Source organism: Crocodylus siamensis, chromosome 5, assembly GCF_052110815.1.
Source record: "Crocodylus siamensis isolate JL-2025a chromosome 5, ASM5211081v1, whole genome shotgun sequence".
NCBI classification, from domain to species: domain Eukaryota; kingdom Metazoa; phylum Chordata; order Crocodylia; family Crocodylidae; genus Crocodylus; species Crocodylus siamensis.
Window position 1 is genome coordinate 92,126,290 of NC_143399.1, and position 27,083 is coordinate 92,153,372.

Consider the following 27,083-nt stretch of genomic DNA (forward strand, 5'->3'; position numbering starts at 1 on the left):
CTCTGGTTTTTAGCGATGTGCACTGCCCCCATGTGCACCACTCAGCTTTTTTTAAACAGATTTTTTTATACCCGTGAATATCCAGGGGTCAGGCTCATAGGACAATCAGAAAATTGCCCAATGTGTGTAGACAACAGTTAGATCTTCTGGCTCATTTGAACCTCCCTTAGTGCCCTGCTATTTGCAGCCTTGAGACTGACTGGGTCCTGTCAATTTCCAAGCTGCTAGTAGAGGCAAGACTCTCCAAGGAACCATTCACCCAAGCTTAATAAGGTGTAAACAGCTCAGCAAAATACAGCAGGTAGCCTTTGAAGTAACAACATAACCAGTGTTAATGGGGTGCAAAAAGTCAGGAGAGTGGTAAGAGAGAGGGACTGGTCCTGGTCCTATAGGTGAATAAAATTCACTGCAAATGAATTAGTTAAGCCACAGATATTTGGATGTCAGATAGAGGTAAATTGGAGAGATTATACTGTTAGTTTATCTATGTCACTGACTTGGCCAAAGATTCCAGCCATTTCTGACATCTTACTCTTAGTTCTGGTCTGAATAAAGGCTGCTCAAGTCTTCTCTTACAAAATTCCCCAGAGTGAACTATATTGAAATTTCTCAGAGTGCAACAAAGGACCCTGCTATACATTCAGATTAAAGCTGGACAGAACCAGCTATAAAGTTGTTACACATTTTCAGCGGTGTACGTTGCTTAAAAATTGTTCTCCAACTATTGAAGTTGGTCTAATAAAAGATATCAGATTCACCCAATGAACCCTGTCTTACACATTTTCAAGCGCTGACTTTATAGCTTGTCGGCCCTTTCTATACCTGGACAATCATTTTTATTATGTGATAATTACTTTGCACAAGTGGCCAGTCTAAATTTATTGTGCAATTAACTAATTAATTGTGTGATGACTGCATCACACTTGTGGCTGCTTTTATTTTGCACATGTGGCCAGCCTAAATTTACTCTGCCATTAACCAGTTCATACTATAATATATTTAACATGTAGCAAGGGCCAAACAGGGCATCTTCCTCAGCCTTTCCTGACAGAATCTTTATAACACTTCCTTTAGATTTGGATGTTAATGTCTGATGTTTTGAAGAGAAAATATAACCAATTTTGAAAAAAGTCAGTAAATGAGTATTAATTTTTAATAAAGTCATGCATTTTCTCTTTTCTTTGTGCTTTAACCAGTTTGCTTCCAAGCTTATTCCTTTCCAATGCTGGCATGCACCAATCTGAAAACATCACATCCTCTGTATTGCTGAAAAAATTTCAGGGAAATTCAGCAAAAGAGCAGCCCCTCTGGAAAAGCATAACTTGCTTGCTCTGCACGTTTTTTGGCTCCAAAGGCCTGTTTTTAACAGGACATTGTATGACCTCAAACCCCTAATAATGCCTGAGAGTGCTGTGCAAAATTTTGCCAACTGTTTCATTTCCATGCTGTTTCAACTTGTTTTGAGCTCGAAACAGTGAAATGGACATGAAACCAAAGACTTTGAAACAGCCTCGAAATGAAACCAGTGCAGTTGAAACATTTTGAAAGTTTTGAAGCTGGGCTTGCTTGCAGCCAAAGAGAAATTAAGAAGAGGAAGGGAGATGAGACGGGAAGGACTGCTCTGATACTGACAGGTGTAGCTGGCCAGTGACTGTGATCCTTCCCTGAGGTCCCTTTCAATCCCGGTGCTCTGTGGGAGGGATGGAAAAACAGCATAAAAGGCACTGTTTGAATTGAGTTTTCTCTGTGCCTTGACACTTACAAGTGACACAAGTTCTGCTCATCAGCAGCTTGAGGTGTAATTTCCCAGAAACCCCTGCATCTATCTCCTTGAAAGCTGGCAGGCTTCATGGCCTCAGGAAGGGCTACCATTTCTACAAGCTTCATTTGAATCAGGCAAGTCATAGGCAGTTTCACACTCCCCCATTATAGCCTCTGGGCAAAACGTTGAAACAGCATCAAAACAGCAAAACAGTTCTGACGAAAGAAAACAGAACAGTGCTTTCTAAACAAAAGAAAACTTGAAATGGAACACTGTCCTGTCAAAACAACGAAATAGAAGTTGAAACCAAACAGTGCTGTTTCGCACAACCCTAAGATACTATATGACCTGGAAACACAGTAGGTAGGATTATGCTTAGATAGCAAGAATTTTTTTTTTTTTTTTTTTTTACTTGCAGTGCACATTAAATGAACATCTTTATAACGTGGTTTCTTGCATAGCCCATCCGGGGCTCTTAGGATAAGTTTTTGACCAGAAAAACTAAAATCTGCACCTGCTAACATACAGGTTTCTTACTTCAGTATGAGGTTGAATCATATGTTATAAAGCAAGGGTGGGCAAAATACAGCCTGTGGGCTGGACCTGGCCTGCCAGGCCGTTCTATCCAGCCTGCAAGGCCCCTAAAAAATCTAATAAGTTAATATTTATCACCTCCTGGCTCCACGTGAAAGCAGACAGGAGCCAGGGGCAGTAGGATGCAGAGAGAGCCTCAGCAGGCTTGAACAGCCCAGCCCCACCCTACCACCCTCAGCCAGTTTCCTGCTTAACTGCCCGAGTCCTGCTCCAGCACCATGTGGCTCCTAGCTGTATCGCCGAACTGTGGAGTTCAGGACCATGTTGGTAAGTGTGTGTGCAGGCTGAGAGGGTACAGTCTGTGCAGGCTAAGGGGAGAGTCTGTGCATGCAGGCTCAGGAGGAGAGTGTGTATGTGTGTTCATAGGGCAAGTCCCACACGTACATCCTACCATACACATACACCTACACTCCCCTTTGCACTGCCATCTACAAACCCCAGCCACCCTCCCCCAGACAGAGCCCCCCACAAAACTCATACCCACCCACACCCCACATATCCACACATGCTCCCTCACCCCACATACCCACAGTCCCCCACAAATCTATACCCACCCCCCACAACATACAAAAGTAAGACTTCATTTTAAGCTATAGTGCATTTTGAGCATATAGTTACCTCTATGTACACTACACAAACACATGTCAATCAGGACAAAAATATTTTTTGAAATCAAATTAATGAATGCTGTAGATGTTTGCTTTTTAGAATATAATTTGGTATTTTTCTGGTTCTGAGATAGCAAAACCCCTTGCTAAAGGAGAACTTCCAGGGGCAAGAGGAGGAACTTCCAGTGACAAAGGTCAGGGGGTGGGGCTTTTGGTCACAAGATGGTAACTAGGAGCGGAGTTCCTGTCAAAGGGTGGGGCTACCCATATGGCCCTAGACAGCTGGCCAAAACTCTGTAAGAGGCCCTCTGCCCGAAATAATTACCCGCCCTTGTTATAAAGGAATTATTTTTGACCATGGTTGGCCAGATTTGAATAAAGGCATGTATGTTGGCCAGATTCTTGCCCACAAGACAGTCTTCTTTGTACAGGCAAAAGCAGGTGGAAGGCTGTCCCAAAAGGGGAAGGTAAGGATTCCTCAGTCTGCCAGCCATGCTTCCCATTCCCTGAGAAGGGAATGTTGTTTATAGAGCAGATGGGACAAAATACAAGGCACTCTGCCTGATTACAGCGAGCCATTTATGCTCTGGAAGACTAATGGCTAATTTTAAAGTTGTTTCTAATATGAAACATGGTGCTGCTGAGAATCTGGGACTATATATTTAGTTAGGAATTGGTGTGCTGCTCTCTAAGCTGTATCTATAGGTTCAAAAGCATGCACTTCACTTTGAGATTTTCTCAATTAGGGACTTGAGAATAAAATAAAATGTGGATCCATTTTTTTGTGCGTGTGGTCAGTCAGCCAGGACTTCATGGGCCTTTACATGAAGCAAACATTCATGAATGAAGCCACAGTTATTAAGCATTGAGGAAATGCGGTGCATATTAAAACATCTCCAAAAAACAAAGAAAACTACTTAGCACAGGTGAGGAATGTCTCAAGTAATAACTGCTAACAGGTGTGTAATTTTTATTCATTTCTTTTAAAAGGAAAAATATTCTTAATTGTTTTATTCTAAATATGCTTGGTGATGAATTCAGTATACTGATGCCTTAATCATGTCTTGCTGAGCTTTACACTCAAACCTTGATCAACTGTGTGTGACATAATTTGAAGCTTATTCAGCTCCTGAACTACTGAGCAAACAGATGTTTCAGAAAGGACTGTGGGTTTGTATGCTATAGCACTGCTGTAACAAATTAGCCAAAATCTCCTGAGCCTAGTATTGACACACCAGTCTATGAGCTTTATAAACTCTACACTGTTACAATCACCTGTATGAAATGGGTTTCAGAATCACACTATTGCTACATGCTGACATAAACACCGAGAGACCCTTGTTCTGTGAGAAATTATACTAGTTATAAAAATTAATGGTGCAGTGTTGCCTTTTCAAACTAGCAACATTTTAAGTAAAAGAGTATTCTGTTATCTGCTTGCACTACATTGAGCAACAGGTAGTCAGCAGAATTAGTCACCAGCATAAAGTAACACATGCATTAGTCCATACAGGACAAGTCTACATACATGTTTAAAGGATAACCAGGTCTGCTGGATAAGTTATACAAATGCAATCTCAGTTTGGAACTGGCCAAGAAGACAGAGAGAGAGAGAGAGAGAGAGAGAGAGAGTGTGTCTGTGTGTGTTTTCAAGGTGTGTTTAGAAAACAAAACAATACCTATATAGAGCAACCATACACACACACGGCTGCTCTATATATGTATTGTATTGTTTTCTAAATGCACCTTGACCATAATCTTAAATCATAAACAGGGTTGTCTGTAAAAAACAAGTCTAAACACCTATCCATAAAGTCCATATAAAATAGAGCCAGCCATAAAAAAAAAATACCTAAGCAACCAGAAGCAACATTGAAGAACCCTGGTCAAAAAGAAGCTGGAAGCCAAGTGTTGAAGGACAGAGAGCAGAGAATCTCACCAGGTGTTTGAATGGGGAGCACAGCACGCTGCAGGGAGCATTCTCTCCCAGTAGAACTGATCCCAGCCAGGCTTTCCCACTCTTTCCTGGGCTAGGAAACCCACTTTTTGACAATTCAGTGACTGAAACTGGCCTCCAAAATTTAAACACAGATACTGACTTTGTACCCAAGTAACTGCACCTTCTCCCAAAACCTGGGATAGAGAAGTAGTCAATTACTAAAAGCCTATGTTACATCTCAGGTATGCCCCATTATGTTTGAATATAAACAGGAAAGAAATCAGGTTTATAAGCTTAATAATTAAGCTTTGAAAGCTACAGGACTGGCTTCCCAGATTAAGGACAATAAGAAGTCTTTTTTTAAATACATAGGGGGTAAAAAGAAGGTCCCGGGTAATGTGGGGCCCTTGCAGGACAACATGGGTAACTTGGTCGTCACACCAGATGGCAAAGCTAACATGTTTAACGATTTCTTTGCCTCCATCTTCCTAAGTAGAGACCAGAACAGCCACCTCCCTGCTGGGCCCCCCTCGGGCCCCGGGGGGAGGCACACCTGGGCCACGGGCTAGCGAGGATTTAGTTAGGGAGCTTCTGGAGGGGTTGGACGTATTCATGTCAGCTGGCCCGGATGATCTCCACCCTAGAGTTCTAAAGGAACTGGCCGAGGTCATTGCAAGTCCCCTGGCATGGCTTTACAAGCACTCGTGGTGCTCTGGTGAGGTACCAGAGGACTGGAAGAGGGCCAACGTGGTCCCCATCTTCAAAAAAGGCAGGAAAGAGGACCCGGGAAACTATAGGCCGGTTAGTCTCACCTCGATCTTAGGCAAGCTGTTCGAGAAAATTATGCTGGCACACATCCAGGAGGGGCCAGCAGGAGACTGCATGCTTAGGGGCAACCAACATGGGTTCATCAGTGGCAGGTCCTGTCAGACCAACCTGGTGGCCTTTTACAATCAGATCACCAGATCATTAGACGCAGGGGTAGCAGTGGATATAATCTTCCTGGACTTCCAGAAGGCCTTCGACATTATCTCTCACCCTGTTCTCATCAAGAAACTGGGGGGCTGTGGTGTAGACACCCACACAGTCAAATGGGTCGCCAACTGGCTGGAGAGCCACACCCAGAGGGTGGTAGTAGATGGGTCCTTCTCAACCTGAAAGGACTTGGGCAGTGGGGTTCTGCAGGGCTCAGTCCTCGGGCCCGCACTGTTCAACATCTTCATCAGCGATTTGGATGAGGGGGTAAAAAGCACCCTGTTCAAATTTGCTGATGACACTAAGGTGTGGGGGGACATGGGAACATTGGAAGGATGCAACAGGCTACAATCAGACCTAGACAGGTTACAAGGGTGGGCGGATGAGAATAGAATGGGATTCAACACAGACAAGTGCAAGGTGATGCACCTCGGGAGGAACAACCGGCACCATACCTACAGGTTGGGGAGCTCCCCTTTTGTCAGCACGGAGGCAGAAAGGGATCTAGGGGTCATCATTGACTCCAAGATGAACATGGGCCGGCAGTGCGGAGAGGCAGTCAGGAAGGCCAACCGCACCTTGGCATGTATCCACAGATGCATCTCGAGCAGGTCCAAGGAGGTGATCCTCCCCCTCTATGCGGCACTGGTCAGGCTGCAGGTGGAGTATTGTGTCCAATTCTGGGTGCCGCACTTCAAGAGGGATGTCGACAGCATGAAGAGGGTCCAGAGGAGGGCCACTCGTATGATCAGGGGACAACAGGGCAGGCCCTATGAGGACAGGCTGCGGGACCTGAACCTGTTCAGCATCCACAAGAGAAAGCTGAGGGGGGATCTAGTGGCCTGTTATAAACTAGTCAGGGGGGATCAGCAGGCACTGGGGGAGTCACTGTTTCCCCGAGCACCGCCAGGAGTGACCAGGAATAACGGTCACAAGCTGGCAGAGGGTAGGTTTAGGTTAGATATCAGGAGGCGCTACTTCACTGTCAGGGCAGCTAGGGTCTGGAACCAGCTTCCAAGGGAAGTGGTGCAGGCTCCTACCCTGGGGTGTTTAAGAGGAGGTTGGATGAACATCTTGCTGGGGTCATTTGACCCCAGTATTCTTTCCCGCCATGGCAGGGGGTCGGACTAGATGATCTGCTCAGGTCCCTTCCGACCCTACAAACTATGAAACTATGACTGATGGATGATGAATATAGAGACTAGCACAGAGGAAAAAAAATGTGTTTATGACATTCCTTTCTAGAGATCCATATACAGCAACAACATACATACCTCTGATGGTTATATCATCCTCAGTGCAGTAATTTATTCTCCTTCTCTACCCCAAGGAAAACATTTCTCACTTCCAATTTAAATAAAGATTCTTTAGATAAATATTTTTAAATAAATGATGCCATTTTTAGATAATATTAACTGCTGTAATGTTACAACACTGGAAAAGTCAGAATAAAAAAAAAGAACTGGATTTTCTACTTAGGAAGATGTGTGCAATAATCATGTAAAGCATTTTAGTTTTGCAGCTAAGTAGCTCATTCATAGTGCTGGTATAAAATTGTAAACCCTAAAACCAAACCAACCACAGGCTCAGACAGATGAGCAGCGTGCTAGATAGATAAAGAATGCTGCTTGTCCACACCTGCAGCTGACTACTGCACACGTTCACTGACCCAAATCGGAACCACGTGCTGCTTCACAGCTGAGCTGTAGGCAGAACTTTCAACTTGCCAATGCTCAAATGTGTAAATTAGATCCAACCTGAGGCTAAAGAGGATGCTTCTTTCACATGTTCCTAAACCTGAAGTTTCAGGAACACAGCCTATGATATTTATAAGACTAAACCACAAATAACTATGGTGGGAAATGCATCAAAAATAGGAGCTCTCTCAGACTCACAATGAGGTACAAATGAAAATAATCTTTGCTTGCCCAGGTGAGCTTTCTGTTCTTTGTACCTTGTTTGTCAGGTATTCTTGATGCAGATTGCTGTCTCTTGATCTGAGATCAAGATAATATAGTATGCTACAACATAAGGTAAGAGGACCATACCTATTAGGCCATCATGGTGTTATTGGATCCTTAATTATTATTGACAGACACAGCAGCTGGTCAATTCCTACACAGAGCAAATAGGCAAAACCCAGAAAGGTCACTGACACGCCAGGAAATACCAGCCAAACCAAATCAGTCCACCCAGATACAACTTGTCTTTATAATGCTTAAGTTTCATAGTTGGTAGGGTTGGAAGGGACCTGAGCAGATCATCAAGTCCGACTCCCTGCCATGGCAGGAAAAAGTACTGGGGTCAAATGACCCCGGCAAGGTGTTCATCCAGCCTCCTCTTAAAGACCCCAGGGTAGGAGCCTGCACCACTTCTCTTGGAAGTTGGTTCCAGATCCTAGCCGCCCTGACAGTGAAGTAGCACCTCCTGATGTCTAATCTGAATCTACTCTCTGCCAGCTTGTGACCATTACTTCTAGTCACTCCTGGTAGTGCTTGGGGGAACAGGGACTCCCCCAATGCCTGCTGGTCTCCCCTGACTAGTCTGTAACAGGCCACTAGATCCCCCCTCAGCCTTCTCTTGTAGAGGCTGAACAGGTTCAGGTCCTGTAGCCTCTCCTCAGAGGGCCTGCCCTGCTGTCCCCTGATCATACGAGTGGCCCTCCTCTGGACCCTCTCCATGTTGTCCACATCCCTCTTAAGGCCCAGAGGCACCCAGAACTGGACACAGTACTCCAACTGGGGCCTGACCAGTGTCGCATAGAGGGGGAATATCACCTCCTTGGACCTGCTCGAGATGCATCTGTGGAGATCATTGAGCAGATCTTTATTATACATACGAGTTCTTGTATCAACACTGTATACAGTGTAGATATTTTTAAACCGTTAAACTCTTTTCTGATATAGCCAACAGCATACTTTCTAATAATGTTTTAAGATATTAACTAAAGTGATTGCAATGTCTAGTAGGAATAGGACATACCAGGTATTAGTAATTGGGTTTAACCAGAGAATACAGGTTTAAATAACACTAGAATATCTGCATCTTGGAGGAAATATTTGCGTTAGTGTCCAAAACAGAATTTACAATCACTTAATTTAAAATAAGCTAATAAGTATTATTAAACATTCAAATGTAGACATACATTTATTTGTTGATATTCACTAGTTTGTTGGGTGTTCAGTCAAGAACAGAGAAGGTTAAAAGTAACGAAATGCCCAAAATTTGTAATATTTTGAGAAAATGATCATTTCAAAGTATTAAAAATAATGAAAATATTCACAATATTAAAATATGCTGATTATAATCAGTCCAGTTTGATTATTGCTTGATGATCAGAAAGATCTGCTGAATAATAGAGTAAGAAGCCACCAAACAATGGTGATATCATTGTAGCAATCTGGGTACTCACTTCTCTGAAAGAGCACATACATTATTTATTCTGTAAAAGTATTTATTACATAAATTAAAGTAAATGCATGTAATTTAAAAAAAGAGCTGCAAAAGCGTTCTTTAACCTTGAAGTCACAGGAATATCACTATGAACAAAAATTATGTTTTATTTTATTTCTCTGTAAGGCACAAACTGTAAAGATAAGCCTTTTATGTTTGGAGAATACATACTACAGTTTTAAATAAGCCATTTAATTTGCAATATTAATTGCTAATGAACTTCCACTCATGGATAAAACTGTTTCAGAAAGAGGAGTTATAGTCTCATGGAAGAGGTCCACAGCAAAGATTTTTTTTGCTCTATCTATACTAGCTAAAATATGCCTTTGGATGCATCTGATCATTTCTAACACAGCTTGATCAACACACTATTTTAGAAATGCATGATGCATCCACTGTTCTCTAAAGATTCCATTCTGTTCCACTAGAGGTCTCATAATTCATCCACCAGGGAACTGCATTATTTTACCCATTATGATCCTACAGTTATCTCTTTAGTACACTTTGAAAATGCTGTATAGTAAAATGGTACTGATATGGCACAAAAAGCACAACATGGAGCTAGCTCATGCCTTCTTTTCCCTGGCATAAAACAGCAGTAAGTGCTGCCATACAGATTTCCATCTACAGATTTCAGGGTATCCCTTGTTTGGTTGAAGAGGAATAAACTACATTTCATGCCTTTCCTATCATCCCCCATCTGCCTATTCCTTCTCTTGATCTGCCTCTTCTCTACATTTTCCAGCAGCATGAACATCAATATCACAAAGACATGGCTCCAGACTCAAAGATGGGCACCAAACCCTGGCAGAAGCTATGCATCTCCCTTTCATGCTGAGGGACAGCAGTGCAAAAAAACCATACACTACTCAGAGGGATTAACTTGGGTCTCTAGTATTCCCTCAGGCTAAAAAGAGGTTTTATCCTAATGTAATCAGAGAGATGCAATAAATAAATTAGTATGTAAATAAATAAAGATATCCCCACTGGTGAAATATCAAACCTTTGCAGATTCAAAAGAGCCCTGTTACCACATTAACTAAACAAACAAGATAAATAATTTATAACCAGAAAATCTCTCCTGTTTCTTTCCAAAAATGTTCACTCAGTGAAGGCTGTTAATGTAGTTTAGGATTTAACCAGATCCTTGAAACTGCCCTCATCTTCTGAGCTTTCTTTCATCAACCAATGCCAAAAGTATGACTACCCTACAGATATTGTTTAAAATAATAAAACAAAGAAAACATCTTAAACAGTAATGTGTGCTTATACAGCTTTAATTGCAGACATTCATAAAGCAACATTCATCGTATAGGAACTAGAATCTATAATCAGTCTGTCATCCTACTTATAGAAGTGATCATTTATTCACCAGGACCAAGAACGTACATTGAATGATCTGGCTGCTGAAGCTTGGAGACGCTTTTAAATTAATTCTCATTATTTTGTTTTGAAAAACCTGCTAACTGCGCTGAGCATCATTACTGCAAGAGAAGTTATAGGATTAACAGTGAATCTACTGGAGAGGAAACCCTTGAGGGATTTCAGTAACTCTAATATCTTCTCCTCCAATTCAAGGAAAAAATCTATTAACTAGTGACTGGTGTCAGTTTTTAAGGCTATTACATACAGAGCCTGTTTCTTTATAATTCTGTTCTGAGAGTCTAGATGAACAAAACAAAGAGGTAACAAATACAACTAGATTAGTGTAATCACATTATTCAGAAAGAATTAGTATAATGTAAAAAGCATAGCCTGACTAGCACGCCAAGAAAAAAAAGAAAAGAAAAGGAAAAAAAAGGAGGTTTTGGAAAAACAAACGTAAAAATAAGCTTCACAGGAGTAGTGCGTACAAACATAGTTTTTGCTTTTTGGGGATTTTTTTAAAAGAAGTCCAGTGTCTGGAAACGGATCCTTTTGACAGACTATAAAGTTATCCTTCTCTGATATACAAGATTTACACTATATTTAATTAAATAGAACAATTTTCCAAACCAGGATTTTGATTTTTTAATACTGTGGACTGCGCAAATTAAAATGTTGAATTTGAAATATGGAAGAATGGAATAACTTTATATCATTTCATAACTGTAGAGATTTCAATAATTTGGGGCTGTTTAAAAGCTAAATAATTTGAATAATAATTTGGGGTTGTTTAAAAGCTAAAGATTAGAAAATGAAATATATGTTTTTTATTTTTGTTTTTTTTACTAAACAACCAAAGAAAAACCAAGATACAATGCCACAGATCTCAGGTTTTGTCCTCATTTTAAATGGTGGGTTCTGAGAAATCTGATGTTAACCTTTTAGTTTCTTGTTTTGGACAATTTCAAATATTTTGTTTTGGAAGCATTTGCTTGAAAATGCAGAAATTCTACATTTTAAGAAGTGAAATGTATCTGGGGAAGACAACAAGTGTTGCAAGTATTTGAGATTAAACTTCTTGAGTAACTGCAGCTATTAGCATTTTGCCCAAACAAATCAATAATTACATTCCTGAAGTCCTTAAAAGATTAAACAGACTCTTTTAAGAGACTTTTAAATGACCTTGGTACTATTGACAATCCAAGAAGCATGACTCTTTGCTGATAAACAATTCTATTAATCATGAAATAGATCTTTTTTTGCATACCCTGCTTGGTTGGAATGCTTAAAAAATAATGTAAATCTTTAAACACAATTTAGAGAATTTACTTAAACTTTTAAACTTTTCAGATCATTCATTCTGAATATGTGGGTTTCATTAAATTGTTTAGACGTTTTAGATTTAGAACAGGGCATTAATCTTCAAGAGACTTATTTAAAATATAAATGAGATACCTGAAACTATAGAAAAAAACTGAGAGTGGAATAAATTTCAGAATATTTATTAATAAGGGGGGGGGTGCTATATACTTTTTAATAGAATGGCAGATCTTGATTCACCTGAACTGGGGAAAGATTCTTTGTCCCTATTTTTACTGAACTTATAACTTTACCCCTTAGTATTCTATTCATTATTAGTTTGAGAGGTTTTCCTGTTTTTTTCAACTGCTTGCTTGATTCAGAAACCATTTGAATTGCTTGAACTGATAAACAGTTATTCATACAGTAATTATATTTCTGTACCTTTTTTGGTAAATGTAAACAAAATTCAATCTGATTGACATTATATCCTTGGTTTCGATCTGTATTTTGTACCCATATAATTTTTTAACAAAATAATATGCTGAAATGTTTAGAGAGCGAAGGAAAAGTTTTGTTGATTTCTTCAGATAACTTATTCTACTGAACCCAAATTTGCCTTTGCTTGCTACGAGATCTGAAAAAGCATATTCCTTACCTTCCTCAGCCAAAAGCCTTATCAAGTAGCCCTACTAACTTTATTGGGATTACTTATATGCCGAAATGTTTGCAGTAAACATTCCACTTTCTTCTTCCTTTAAGACTGATAAAAAAAAATTTGTCAAGCCTAATTAACATGTGCAAAACTACCTATTTTCAGTATGCCACTTAATAAGGTACAACGAAACCATGGTTATAAACAAATTTATATTTGTATCATTAAATTTTCATTTCAATGACATTTTAAAAAGATATTAAAATTGATTGCAATAAAAGTAATACTGTGAGATTTTAAGATGAATTTGAAGAATGGGGAAAACTGTGCACTTAAAATTCTGTGTGTGCTGTTGTATGTAAAATGTCTTGTTCAGGAATGCAGGTGTATTTTCAACCTTTATGTCACGGTCTGAAGCACTGTCCACATTTAGTCACTGTCACAAACATGGCAACTCTCCATTGCCAGACTGCCACTGGAGCCCAATTGTGAAGTCCTGGCACCACTGACTTCAGAAGAGCTTTACCCCATTTTTTTAAATTTCAAAGAAAAATTTTATTAAAATTGCTTCAGAAGATTATAGTGAGTTGTTTCAAAGCTCCTATAAGTTTTGTTGCTGAACAGTTTTGCTAACAATTTACTGCAGAGTCACCATCTTGTCAGACCAGATAAAAGTAAAAAAAATCAGGTCACTTAATACATATTTTCAACAGTCAACTAAATGTTCACAGTCCCTGGTGTGTAATTTGTCACATAAAGATGATCAATGCAATTCATTATCAATGGCCATTCATTACAAGGACAGAGAAACAAGCCATTAACACAGTACCTAATGCTGCTCATGCTTCCGGTCTCTGATCCGAGCTTACATCTCTCCAGTTGGCTGGCAACGATCTGGCGTTCAGCCTCAAGTTCTCGAGTCAGTCTCTCAAACTGCAGTTCCTGAAACACAAACACAGACATTCTCTCTGTGATCTCTGCAAAGAGGGAGAATTTCTGCACATGATGTTATATAGTTGGTGAAAGACTGCTATGATGACAGCTTCTGGGAAAAGGGTCCCCCCCACCACTTTCTCTCTAACAGGCTGCCAGTTCAAATTTATGTGGTAACACCTGCAGATTCACTCAGAATTCTGGTCAAGTGCCTTGCAAATGTAGTTTATTTAAGCTGGAATTTTCTAATGAGCTAAATGGATTTAGCTTCTTGTCAAATTTTTATTCATCTGTTTCTTTAAACAATGTTCTCAGATGTTTTTACTAAAGTTGATACAAGTACAGGCAACCTCCATTTACCGTTTTTTCACTTAGTTCTATTTCGCTATAATACTCATTTGAAATTGATACCGATTTCACTTAACGTGCAGCAAGTTTTGTTATAACGTTCGTGGTCACCTTCTTGGGTCATTAAAAATAATTGTGGTTGCCATCTTGGGTTGTCAGATATTTTCAGTTTCACTTGATCTCATTTCACTTAATTGGTTCCTGAAAAACCAAGCATTAAGAGTGCTAAGCAGGGGGTGCCTGTAGGCTATAACATGAGAATCTAGTTAGACCCCGACTCCATGCAGCATCCAGCGACTAGACAATGGTCCAATTGCTCATGGATCCTGGTACTCATTAGCCAGAGCAGACAGAGAGCAAACACCAGCACACATTGCTCACAACAGCTTTATTCAGAATGGAGACAGCTTTAGGTGAGCTCCCTCACAGACACCTAGTCTATGAACATGGGGAGCAGCCTTGAACAATAGATTTTCCCCACATTTATACACTTTGGTTCAAGTTCATTAACATTCACTCCACCTTCATCTCTCCTCTTGTTCCACCCATTTCTCTTCCCATCTCAAGCTCCACCTGTTTACTGTTTGCATCATTAACATGGAATCGCCTATGCATTTTGTAACAGGGTTCTCATTGAGACCCTGTTATTAAGAAAAAGAGGGGCGGCTGGATATAATTACACCATGAGAGGGTCCCTGGCCCTAAGGAGCCAATGGTGGCTAAACCCCAGAGGATAAAAAGGAGAGGAAGAGGAGGAAAGGTGCCTTCGGGCACCCCAAAGAGTGAGAGAGAGGGAGAGGAGGAGGAGGAGGAGGAGGAGCAGGAGCAGGAGCAGCTGCTGCTGCTGCGAGAGAGAGAGAGAGATCCCCCCCATCCCTGAGAGAAGGATCTGGGAAGAGAAACCCCGGCGCAGGATCAGAGGGATCGCAGAACCCAGACTTTGCCTTATCTTACCTTGACTCTACCAGAGCAGTGGTGAGTGCAGGGAGAAGTGGGGCCGTGCCACGGGCTGGAGCAGCAGCCGGCATTCAGGATCGGGGACGACGTTCAGTCAGACGGGCAGCGGGAGGAATTACCCCCACACAGACCGCTGAAGAGTCCGGGTGACTCCAGGACTCCGAGGGAAAAGGGATACCGAGGGCTGAGCAAGCAAGCCCTGACCATGGGAGAGCCACATAGCCTGCATGCTGAAGCTACACTACAAAAGAAGATAAGCGGAGAGCCGCTAATTGGTCAATTAGCGGCCGGAATGGAACAAAAGGAAACCTTTCTTTTTTTCTCTTTCTTTCTTTTTTTTTCTTTTTTTTTTTTTTTTTACTTTCTTTCAATTACGGGGGGGGGGAAAGTGGGCTAGGACTCAGGAAAGACAGAGAAGCCCGGAGACCCCCTTCGCTGGGCAGAGGTTGAAGAGACCTTGTGTACCTTGATTCTTCAGTGCCTACACAAGCAAGTAGGCACACTACCGCACTTACTGCTATAAGTATGGGGCCAGAGGTCCTCTGCTGAGAACAGAGTGACCCAGCTGGGATTCAGAATTAACCCTTTGGACTGTGATTCACCTCCTCCCTTAAAGGAGAATTTCCTGTTAAACCTGCAAACCACTGAATAAAATCTTAAAGGAGAAAACCAGGTTCAGCGTGGTGCTTCCTACGGGTACTTCCTCGGGTAACAATCCCTTCCTCCCTATGTTTATTTCTTTAAGATCCAAATTGTGGCAGGCTGGAAACATGAGGATAGAGGGGGTACTCCACGGACACGCTGATGCATTTCATTCATTTACATGCCTTTTTGTTATGAGCACATATCTAAGGCCATGAACTCTTTTCTGTTGGTCAACAAGCAGTTTTGGTCAATTAGCGAACTCTTTCTTTACCGTTCACCATCCAGCCTTTTGCATATGTTCATCTCAGTTTCTGTTCCAAGTTCTACCATCTTCCACCTTTTTTGGGCCCCTGTATCTTATATCTTGTTCCTTACTGTAGCTGGTTCACAGCACACAGACCTAATTGCTACTTTTTTCCAGAAAAAATGGTTAACACAATTAAAATGTTTACCTAACATAAACAAAATCTTATATATAAAAGATATATATCACAACAATCCTATTATATGGTTAAAATTACTTGCCTAAGCATCTGTAAGGTTATTTTAATACACCATTTTGCCTTGTGGTCAGCAGCTTTTGCTGGGACACAGGTTAAAACCTTGTTCCAGCTGCAGATCCAATGCTCCCTAATAATCCAAATTATTGACACTAACAGATCTGAGGACTTTTTATATTTTTTTCAAAATTCAGACTAACCCAAGGAATTTGTAGGGCTAGAGACAGAAGTTACACATAAACCGGTTTAAGTGATCAGAAACTGGTTTACACCTGTAACAGAACAGAAGTTTAGTGCACATAAACCAGTTGAAGAGTGGCTATAATTGGTTTAAGATAAACCTGGTTGAATGTAATATCAGACTTAACTGATGTAGTTTAAGCCAGTTTATGAAACTGCTGTCCCAGACCCCTTCCTGGTTCAAGTTAAATCAGAGGTTCAGCATTTTGTAGCCATGGACTGGGCTGTCTGCTCCAGAGAGTAGGGCTGGCCCCACCCTTCTGCTCCAAGGGCTGACTCACTAGCCAGCTTACTGGCCTTCCCAGACAAACCCCAGCTAGGGTTTGGGTCCAGGAAGCTTAAACTTCCCTTTCCCTGAGTACAAAGCTGCCCTGCCCTGCTTAATTTACTGCTGGCTGCGACTGTGGACTACAGATCCCAGAGGCACCGGGAAGCAGGAAGAGGAAGTGATGAGGAATGTTGCAGAGTTCTGCTACTGTGATTGTGGACTACAAATCCCAGAGACCTTGGGGACAGAATGAAGAGAAAGCAAACACGCAGCCCACGCTGGCTACATGTCAGAGAGCCGTGCTCTAGCACCTCCCCCCACTTCTGGTTTGAGCCACTGCAAGCATGTGGCTGCATTTCTTGAATCAAAAGTGAATGTCTGTTCATTTGCTTATTCATTCAATCTTTGCTGCTTAGACTAAACTGCAAAGACTATATCAATTCAGCCTCAGGCTTTTTGACTGTCTGTACTTAGCCTAGAAGATAATATATGGCAAAGAAAGTGTTGGTACTCAGACACATATACAGGCAGAGGGGTGTGCATGTTTTAAAGCATAGAAATTCCCAAAGAGCAACATAAATTTTCAACAAGTCTCCCAAACAGCACTGCCCTCCCTTTCTGCCTTGGTTATCATTTCTAATTTGTTTTTGGTTTAGGTTTATTTTGTTTGTTTGTTTTTTTAAAGCTGGGAAGAGATCCCTTCATTTCCTTTCTGCAAACACCGTTTTCCTGGTATGCTGGGTTTGCCAGAGGCTAAAGCAGAAAATATTTTTGGGAATCTCTTGTTAAAATGTTAGCAACATATCACCAGTACATCTGTGTATTCCTGTGCATATACAGTATTTCTGTCTCTCTTCCCCACCACGCACGCACGCGCGCGCACACACACACACACACGGACTAGTTCCAAACAAATTCAGTCCTATCGCACAACAAGAGCTCTGTGTAGTGTGATGACTTATTTAATAGTGTACTGCATTTATAGCCAGGATAATCCATTCCCATTACACATAATATAAAAACAAAAAAAGAACAATCAAATATTGAGTCACTCTTATACTTGACTCAGTGAAAACACTGCTCAATTATTCAGTTTCCCATCTCTCCATTGTCTGTCATGGTAACTATTAATAAACCAACTAATTAAAATCCTGATTAAATGGGCTTTGTGTTCAAGATCTGAAGAGCTCTATCATGACTGTCAATGAAACTGAATTTCTAAAACTGAAGAGCCCTCAGCTAGCAGCGTTAAAAAAAACCCCTCTGCTTTGTTACTGGCCCTATGCCCTATACAGGGACACAATGAATTTCAAGCATTGACTCTTGTCCTTAAGGCCAGCCCTGAGCTTCCCCCAACAAACCAGGTGTGGAAATACAGCTCACTGGGCCCTTTTGGAAAAGACCCCCCACCACTAGTTTCCTTTGGCTGGCTTACAAGAGATGGGCTCTAGCAAAAGAGTTGCCTCCTGCCCTTATCAAAAGAGAACAAATAGCAACACAGACCATTTGAGGGAAGGAGGAAGCAAGGGTGACTCAGCTAGTCCTGTGCCATCTACCTATCACATTAATCCCTTAACAGAAGACAAATGGCACACATTCGTCAAACTACAAACAACATTTGCATCCAAAAACAGTGAAGCAGTGTCCATCTCTCCAGTTCAGCTTGATTTTCTATCCCTGTCTTATTTAGTAGGAATCACAGAGCACAAAGTCCTTCATTGAAAGAGAGGGAAGGAATGGGAGAGGGGAGAGGGAGTGCATTTGAGATGGTTGCTGACATTTGACAGAATCCATTTTAAGTATTTGTCAATCCACTTAAGACAGGCATAGAAATGAATACCAAATAGTAGACCTGTTGCATCACAATTCACAGGACATCATTCTGTGGCAGAAATAACTGTGTATGTATCACCACTGACCCAAGATAATAAAAATTAGTTCTTCACTATTATACAGGTACTGTGTTTAACCTTAAAGGTTGCTATACTTCAGTGACAGATTAACTGTTTCTTCCTGAATACATGAAAAGTTGTAAGATTTGAGATTCCTAAACCTAAGAGAATGAGAGAGGATATGATAACAATTAGGGCTGTGCTGGACTCTTCCCGGAGGTAAGGGCCCCCGATCTGCCTGCCAGATGACAGGAGGCTGGTGATGCTGCCTGGGACTGGCACTGGGCACAGCCTGCACCCAGCACTGGGAAGATCAGTGCTGCTGCTGGCCCCAGCCAGCAACACCAGCTTCCTGTCATCCACACCAGAGCTGACCTGAGACGGGTACAGGGCCCGGGGCAAATCAACTCATGCGGGGACCCACCCCCACCCCAATTCTGATCCCGGGGAAATCAGCTCTTGCAAGCCCCTGTTCCTATCCCTGGGTGACATGAGCTAATTTGCCCAGGGCCCCGTACCAGAGGCAGCTGGGGCCAGCGGCAGCACCGATCTTCCTGGTGCTGGGTGCAGAATAGCCTATGGGCAATACGTCAAAACAGCATCAAAACAGCAAAACAGTTTCAACAAAATGAAATGGAACAGTGCTTTTGAAACAAAAAAAAAAAAACTTGAAACAAAACACTGTTCCATCAAAATGTCGAAACAGAAGTTGAAGTGGAATGGTGATGTTTTGCACAGCACTAATAACCATCCTCAAATATAAAAAAGGATTTTTTATAAAAGGATTTGTGAGTAAATATTTTCTGTCTTCACAGGGCACAGGATGAGTAGTAAAGAGTTACATTTTAAGGACAAAGATGTAGAATAAGAAAGAAAAACTCTCTCGCTATGAGGCTGATTAAACATTGGAAGAAGCTACCCAGATAAGATGTTGAATCCCTGTCTTTGTAATAAATGCAGGCAAGACAAACAGTTGGCACAAATGGTTTAAGACAGAGATGATCTTGCCTCAAGCAGGGGGTTGGACAAGATGAAGTCTCTTCCAGTTCTATTTTTGTATGATTCTATCATTCAACATTGTGTGTATTTTGTTAAACTTCTTGGCACTTACTGGAGCAACATTAAGATGGCTTCTGTCAGCTGTTCAGAGAAAGTGGGGACCAGGGAGAATTACCTACGCAAACTCTTGCCCAGAAGCAGACATGACAGTCATTTAACAGAAGACTGACTGAAGTAATCCCATGTACAACTACAGGTATTACAGGACATTAAGACTACATTTGGAAACAAAGCAAAACAAGAGTTGAGGTGACAGGAGGATGTGCCACTTAGCCTACTGCAGGAAGGTGTTAAATCTTTTGTACTGCAATGGAAGCAGTCACTAATGTACAAGTCTTTGCAGTGCATATTGATATTTCAAAAAGCTGATGCTGGAGCTACAGAAATTATTATTTATGTTTATATAAATAACTGGACTGGAAAAAAGGTACCACCCCGTCTCAGTCATTTAACTTAACGTGTACTTTCTTTGTAAGCATCCTCTTCACTGGTTCATTTCTTATGGGTTCATCATCATGACCTCATGACCATGTTAATCTCAATCTACTAAGGCATGCTGTGGTTTCAGAATTAAATATAAAAAACCATTGGTAACACAAGTTTATGCAAATGACATTCAAATTGTTAAGACAACTGCACAGTGATGGCAGTTTTGTATATCTGTGCAGGCCATGCTGCAATGTTAAGATGAAACTGAACAAAATCATGTCAAATTCCAGTATCTGGAGACAACACTGCAGTGGCAAAGGTTGCCAGAGTAAGAACAAAGACAGTGCATTGCTGAAATGACCGCTATGCCAGTTTAAAGCACTTATCAACAGAAAGTGAGAACAGAGAATGTGTAAATCATGACAGCAGCAAACAAGTGGAATCACAAAGACAGCCTGGAAAGGATGATGGCATTGTAACTCCAGGATTATAATGAAAAGATGAAGAAAAACTGTTTAAAAGGCAGGGAGGGAGGGCGGCTGGTGGAGAAATTCTGAAGTGCTAAAGGTGTCACTATAAAAGGTTAAAAGAAGAAAAGTTTAAAAAAATAAACAACTAAGGAAACATTTAAAAAAAGGAGAAAAGTCCAGCCTGATAGAAACCTCCATGTGCTCTAGGAAAGGTAATAAACAGATATGCTTAGTTTTAACAGTCTGGTTATGGAGCTGGGTTTGGTTCCTGTTTTTAGCTGCTGCCCACTGTCTTTATAGCTGCTGCCCACTGATTTTATTGCCATATCTAAGTGTTGAGGTAAAAACAGGTCACAAGAAAAGGGGAGTCCCTGAAGTCAGTGGAGTTTCACATCCCCACTTCAGGCCTCACTTTGCTCTACCCTTTCCTAACTTGGAGTTAGCTTAAATGGCAGGGATGTTCATGCTCCACTGTCTTCTGTAAAAGACCTGGTGAATTATGAGTAGGGTCCATAAAAACCTTCAAGGCTAGGGATAGACATTCAAAAAGCCTGACCCTGAATTCATTCAATCTTTGCAGGTTAGTCTAACTTGCAAAGATTGAACCAATTTGAAGATGGATAGTCATTCGCTTTTCATTCCAGAAATGCAGGCACATGCCTGCAGTGGCTCAAGTGAGAAGCCAGGGGGAGCTAAAGCAGCCCTCCCTTCCCTTCTACAATGCTGAGCTGAGGGGGTTGGGGGGTCAGACCCCAGCAGGATGCTCTGATTAGGAAGGGGCTCCCCCACCTCAGCAGCCCATCAGGGAGTTGATGACACAGTGTTTATCAGGCCATTAATAAAACAGAAGCTACTCTCATTAGTTCAAGCACTTTTTAAACAACTTTTTCCAAGAAAGGAACCAAGATTCGTTACCAGCTACCTGTTGATTAGCTCCAAAAAGCCCTAAGCCAACACTGCTGTCTGCCTTTGTCCTGTCTGCTACAGCACAGACCATAGCCAGCATGTGATATGCTGAGAGGTGTCTCTGTCAGGCAGAGGGGAGGGCATAATCACTTAAACCCATTTGTGCGTAATGTCTGCCCCAAGGAAAAGTGAGAACAATTCTAAAAAAAAAAAAACACGAGTTCACCCAGGAGTGGTTTTGTGTTTTTCCAGCATTCTTCAGAACCTAGTAATTACTCTATTTAAAGGAAAATTCAATTCAAGTAAAAGGAAAAACAAAATAAAAAAAGTTTTAGCTCATGATTATGAAAAATACCATTTACAAGAACTAAACCAGTGATAGGTGATCATTTGAATCTGCAGATACAGAAAACAACAGTACTAAATTAAGGATAGGCATCACTAGTGAGATGAATAGGGAAAGCCTAATTATGGTTACCGAAAGAAAAAAAAGGATCTCAAGTTCAAATACTACATAGAAAGATTTTAGCAGCACACAGTTCTTGTCCAGATACTCTGGGAGTGTGCAAAATTGACTTTGTCCTCTGTTAACCTAGTAAACAGGATAAATTGTGCTCTTAATTAGTGTTACACTATAAATACATATTATTTTACATACCTAATTATGTCATGCATAATGCTATGAGTCACAGCCCTGTAAGCTCTGAATGGAGTGATTTCTTAAGAGCTCTCTTGGCAGGAAAATCTCCTGATCCTCTCAGACTCAAAAGCCAAGATTCTGCGAAGCAATGAACAGTGCTAGAAACCAGCACATTTGAAAAAGTTTAGCTTTGCAAGAAACTTCCATATAAGATAAGACATGTCAGTCCAACCTATTTATGGAAACTGAGCAGAATGACAAGATGATTTCAGAGAGTTAGTTAGTCATGTTAGTCTCAAGGCAGGAGACCAGGTAGGTACTATATTTCTTAGAGACTACCAGTAACAGGAACAATGCCTCGGGGTGGCTGTGATTCTCCCTGATGGCCACACAGATTCTGCCCTGCTTCAGCTCCCTGGGTACCCACCCTTCTCTCTTCCCTACCATGCCTTAATGTAATTTGTTGGTTTGTAAAAAAGGAGGCTGTCTTCTGGTCCCAGAGTGAGCCCTTCTCCATCTTTCAGCCAGCAGGCCCCTCACTGCCTCCCAAGTACTACTCAGTCCCTCTTGGCCACATGCCTTGCAGATGTTATTGGTTATTCATCTGAGCAAGGCACCTTGTCCCCAGTACCATATCAGGCCTCCTCAGGCTTTCAAGCCCTTGTTGGGGCCTCAGTCTTCCTGGCTTCTACCCCCTTGTCTCTAGCTGGGCCTGTCAGCCTAAGCCCTCTGTACCAGGCCTCAGAGTCCCTTTCTCACCCCCCTCAGGCACTGGGCCCCTATCCCCAGTTTTGTCTCCCTCGATCTCTGGACCCCAAGACCCAGTTTCACCACATTTCAACTCTGGGCCCCTGGACCTGGTTTCACCATACTTGGGCTCTGGCACAGCCCTCCTGGCTTCAGATCACTTCTCTCACAGGCTTTAACCTTCCTGGCTTTGGCCTGCGTGCATTTTGAGTCTGGTCCTGGTGGGGCCCCAAAAACCCCTGTGCCCCTTGGGCACCACTATAGCTTGCCCCCTGCCCCTGGCAGGTTCAAACCCTCACGTGCTGTCTCCACATCACTGTTTTATAGGCACTCTTGGTCCACCGGTTTAAATTTTAAACCAAAACACAAGCCCACTGGCTACAACTAAAAATAACCCCCCACTGCACCATACTTTCCTGCAAGCCATAGTTCTTACTTATAGCTTGCAGGGCAGCTCAGGTGTCAGGCAGTCCCTTGACTACAGCCATCTAGTTACAGAGCTCTTCTCCCTGCTTCCTGAGGGACCAGACTGACTATTTGATCTCAGACACTAAGTGCTTTATGTGCCTCTCAAGCCCTGCCCTTTTTGGGCAGATGACTACAGCCACACAGGGATTTCCATTCTGGGCCTGATTATCAATCTGCTTTCCCCAGCTGCTTGTGGCTTTGTTTCTGGGCTGCCTAGAGGTCTGCCCTGGCACAGCTTACTGTTTTCCACTATTTCCTGGGAATAGCTATCTGTGTGGCTACCAGTCTGCCAGTTTGCTGGCAGCTAGCTCATGAGCAGTTACCCTGATTCCTAGCTGCCAGCTCCCCCAGAGCCAACTCAGCCTACTGTAGCTTCCTCTTAAAGAAACGGGGTCCTCTGGCTCCCTTTTAAACTAATTATATATAGATGAAAGCATCGGCAATAACATCCACATTGATTGCAAATGAGCACAATGAGGCAGTACCCATGGCCCTTTCACAATGGGTAGACAGGTCAAGGATGAAGGTCAGCAGCTTCTCTTATACTAATCCTTTTGTTTGCCTTATTTCTGGATATTAGGCCTGTGCAAGGCTTCGGACAGAGCTTCAGATCCGGAGAAGCTTCGGATGCTTTGGGGTCCGAAGCAGCACATCCAAGTTGAAGCGCTGGCCTTGTTAGGCTTCCCGAAGTGGTTCGGAGCTTCCAAAGAACTTCGGAGCCGCCTTGGAGATCCGGCCATAGGGTATAATGGAGAAACGATAAAATATCTATAACTTTGGGTTTTTGTCTGATTTGGATGACATTTTCAGGGGCGGTAGACTCTGCACAGAGGATGAAGCCTGTCAAGTGTCAGGAAGATTTGTGCAGGGGTTTGGGGGAAACAGCACCCCAAATTCTTGAAAGCAAAACTCATGTCACATCTATGTGTTACAACACAGGGGTGTCAAAACTGCAGGGCAGGTAGCTCTTACTGAGGCCACAAAGCCTGACAAGTTTCAAGGAGGTAGGTGCAGGGGTTTGGGGGGAAACTGCCCCTCAACCTGCATACAAACAAAACTCGTGCCATGGGTACTGTGGGACCGACTGTGTCCATCTTGGGACGGGGAGAAGAGACACTGCTGCAGGCCTGCCTGCTAAGCTATTGTATTCCCAGTCACCAATCAATCAATCAATCATGATTCACTCAGGGACCAGGGACTCAGGGACCAGCTCAATACACAGGACCTAGCTACTACATAACTTAACCAGAATCAATTAGCACCTACAAAACCAGGCTAAGGAGAGGAAAGAATCAATACAGACAATCAACCGCTCCAAGACAGAGACAGTCTTGGCACAAGTTCTGCCTGTCAGCAGCTAGGGGTGCAGGGCCCCAGAACCCCTCTGCACCGATCTCCTTGATAGCTGGCAGGTGTTGTGGCCTCAGCAGGGGCCACCATCCCTGTAGCTGTCACCCCACTCTACCTGAACACACGCAGTGTCACCCACGGCACCAGTTTTGCTTGTCCACAGCTTGAGGACAAGCCCTGCACCAATCTCCTTGAAACATGGCACGCTTTGTGGCCTCAGTAAGAGCTACCACCCCTGCAGTTTTCACCTCCCTGTGGTGTAACACACAGCCATGACATGAGTTTGGCTTTCAAGAATTTGGGGTACAGTTCCCCCCAAACTCCTGTGACAATCTTCTTGAAACTTATCAGGTTTCATGCTCTCAGCAGAGACTACCATCACTGCAAGATTAATTCAAATCAGACAAAAAACAAAGTTATAGATATTTCACTGATTCCCTATTATACTCTATGGCCGGATCTCAGAGGCTGCTCTGAAGCTTCGGAGCTGCTTTGGCCAGATCAAGGTGGAAACCCCGTCCGGAGCTCTGGATCGGGTCATGGCCATCCAAAGCAGCCGGATCGGATCACTGCTGACTTGCACAGCCTTACTGGATATTTTTTTTTGACTTTTCAATTATGCTGGTGTTCTCCCCTTTTCATTCAAGTATTTCAAGTATTTAATTCTTACTCTTTGTACGTTATATGATAAGTCAGACTGCGGGGTAAATGTGGCCATATTTTCCTAGGTGTCATTCACTTGGCCTACAGTCTCAGCATCCTTCCACTACCAGGCCCCTTCTTCTTGCACGTGAATCTTAGGCACTCCATGTATGCCCTTGCAAGAACAAGTGGATATTTCATTTAATTGAAAAGTGGCAAATTCAAAACTTACAGAAATGCATATTTTTTCCCCTCACAGAATGTCACTGAGGCCAGGAATTTAGCGACATTTAAGATTATCTGAAACTGCAACAGCGAATGCTAACAATTTTGGAAGAAGGAAAAACCTTATGGCTTAGAACCATCTCCAATTATTAGAGGTACTCTCTAAACCAGGGCTGTCCACAAGGCAGCATTAAATTGTAGTCCACCCTGCTGTCAGAGGTGACTCATCTGCCCCACAGGGACAAATAAAGAGGACAGCCCTGTTCTAAACAACTACATGTCTACCTGTTCTGTTTTTCCTGTACCAGGAGCTGCCCTGTCCCCATGTTGCCACGACCACCACCACACTCCGCTCCCAGCAATGGGTCATGGCAAAAAAAGGTTGGGAACAACTGCTTTCAAGAAATCCTGGCCAGGTGCTGTAATAAGCAATGCAAACACAATACCAAATTCTATTCATAGCCAGCAAGGTTCTGATACAGCTGAGAGCAGAGTTTGACTCAAGACCATAAGCCTTCTTTTTCCTTGCACAGTGGCCCACATGTACACATTATGGTCAGATATTTGGCTGGGGTGATACAATTTGGCTGGGGTGATACTACTATGGCACCCATACCTGCTTGGGGCAGGGGGTCAGACCTGATGATCTGTTTAGGTCCCTTCTGACCCTAAGCACTATGAAACTATGTATCCCTCATACCAGCTGATACCTGGTTACCATCTGCCTCCTCCAGCCCCTGCCAGGGAAGCTATTTCTTCCTTCTTCCCACCATAGGGTCTTTTTCTTTCTTTAAGTGTCTTTTCCCTAATTTTTTATTCTCAATCTTTTTTGTTCTCAGTTATTCTTACTTTTTAATCTCCTGCCTACCTTCCCAATTTGTTTGGCAGTTTCCCTTTCGCCATGCTTGCCTCTGCAGCAATACGCTCACTCCCACACGGCACCTGCTCAAGTAGTCAGAGCAGTAAAGTGGAAAGCTTTGAGGGACAGGCTACTGCTAGAACTTCCGAGAGCTTTCCAATTTCACGCCTTTCCTCCCACTGCTTTTGGAGCAGTGACAGAGAGAGGACATCAAATTAGTGAGCTTTCTAACACCTTAGCACTGCTGTGCATCAGAGCACTTTACTTTTACTCTGTATTAAAGCTAAACAACATGGAGATGCGTGGTATGTCACAAAGTAGGTGGGGGGAAAACAGGACCACAGTGACAAACACTGACACTTTAGCAAATTCAGAAGCACCATTGTGGTGGTTTCAATTCCCTGCTCCATTTACCTAGTTGAAATAAGAATGTTTACAAAGAAAAAAAATGAAACATTTATTTGAAACAAGGTTAAAAATAACAAGCAGCACATACAGAAAAATGAAACACTTTAAAAGATCATTCCATAAAAGACTACAGGTTTAGAGGCCAAGTTTTCTACACATAATAGGGAAGAGTTTTTGCTAATTATGGTAAGAGGGAGGGAATGGGCTTATGGTGGCAAACAGTTCAACAAATCTACCCTGCTGTGCTAGGGTATGTATAAGCCTACAGGTTAACAGGTATTTACCTGAACTCCACTAAGAGGCATACAACACTAAGATATGGCACTGTCAATAGGGAACCTGATGCAAACTGGAAATTTTTGTTTTGCAAATGGGACTCTTTTGATATGCCCATAAATGGTTCGTGTGTGGTTAAAAGGAAAACTAAAAAAACCTAAAAATGGGTTG

At 42.3% G+C, this 27,083-nt stretch overlaps 1 protein-coding gene across 4 annotated transcripts in view; it reads right to left on the reverse strand.

The window, feature by feature from the left end:
* Positions 1-27,083, reverse strand: part of CTNND2 (catenin delta 2) — a 1,187,740-nt gene that overhangs the window by 707,432 nt on the left and 453,225 nt on the right. For all 4 annotated transcript variants that reach the window (XM_090049706.1, XM_090049708.1, XM_090049707.1 and 1 more), the window contains one exon: positions 13,480-13,592. In XM_090049706.1, the coding sequence (XP_089905832.1) occupies positions 13,480-13,592 (113 nt within the window). The remainder of the gene's footprint in view (positions 1-13,479; positions 13,593-27,083) is intronic.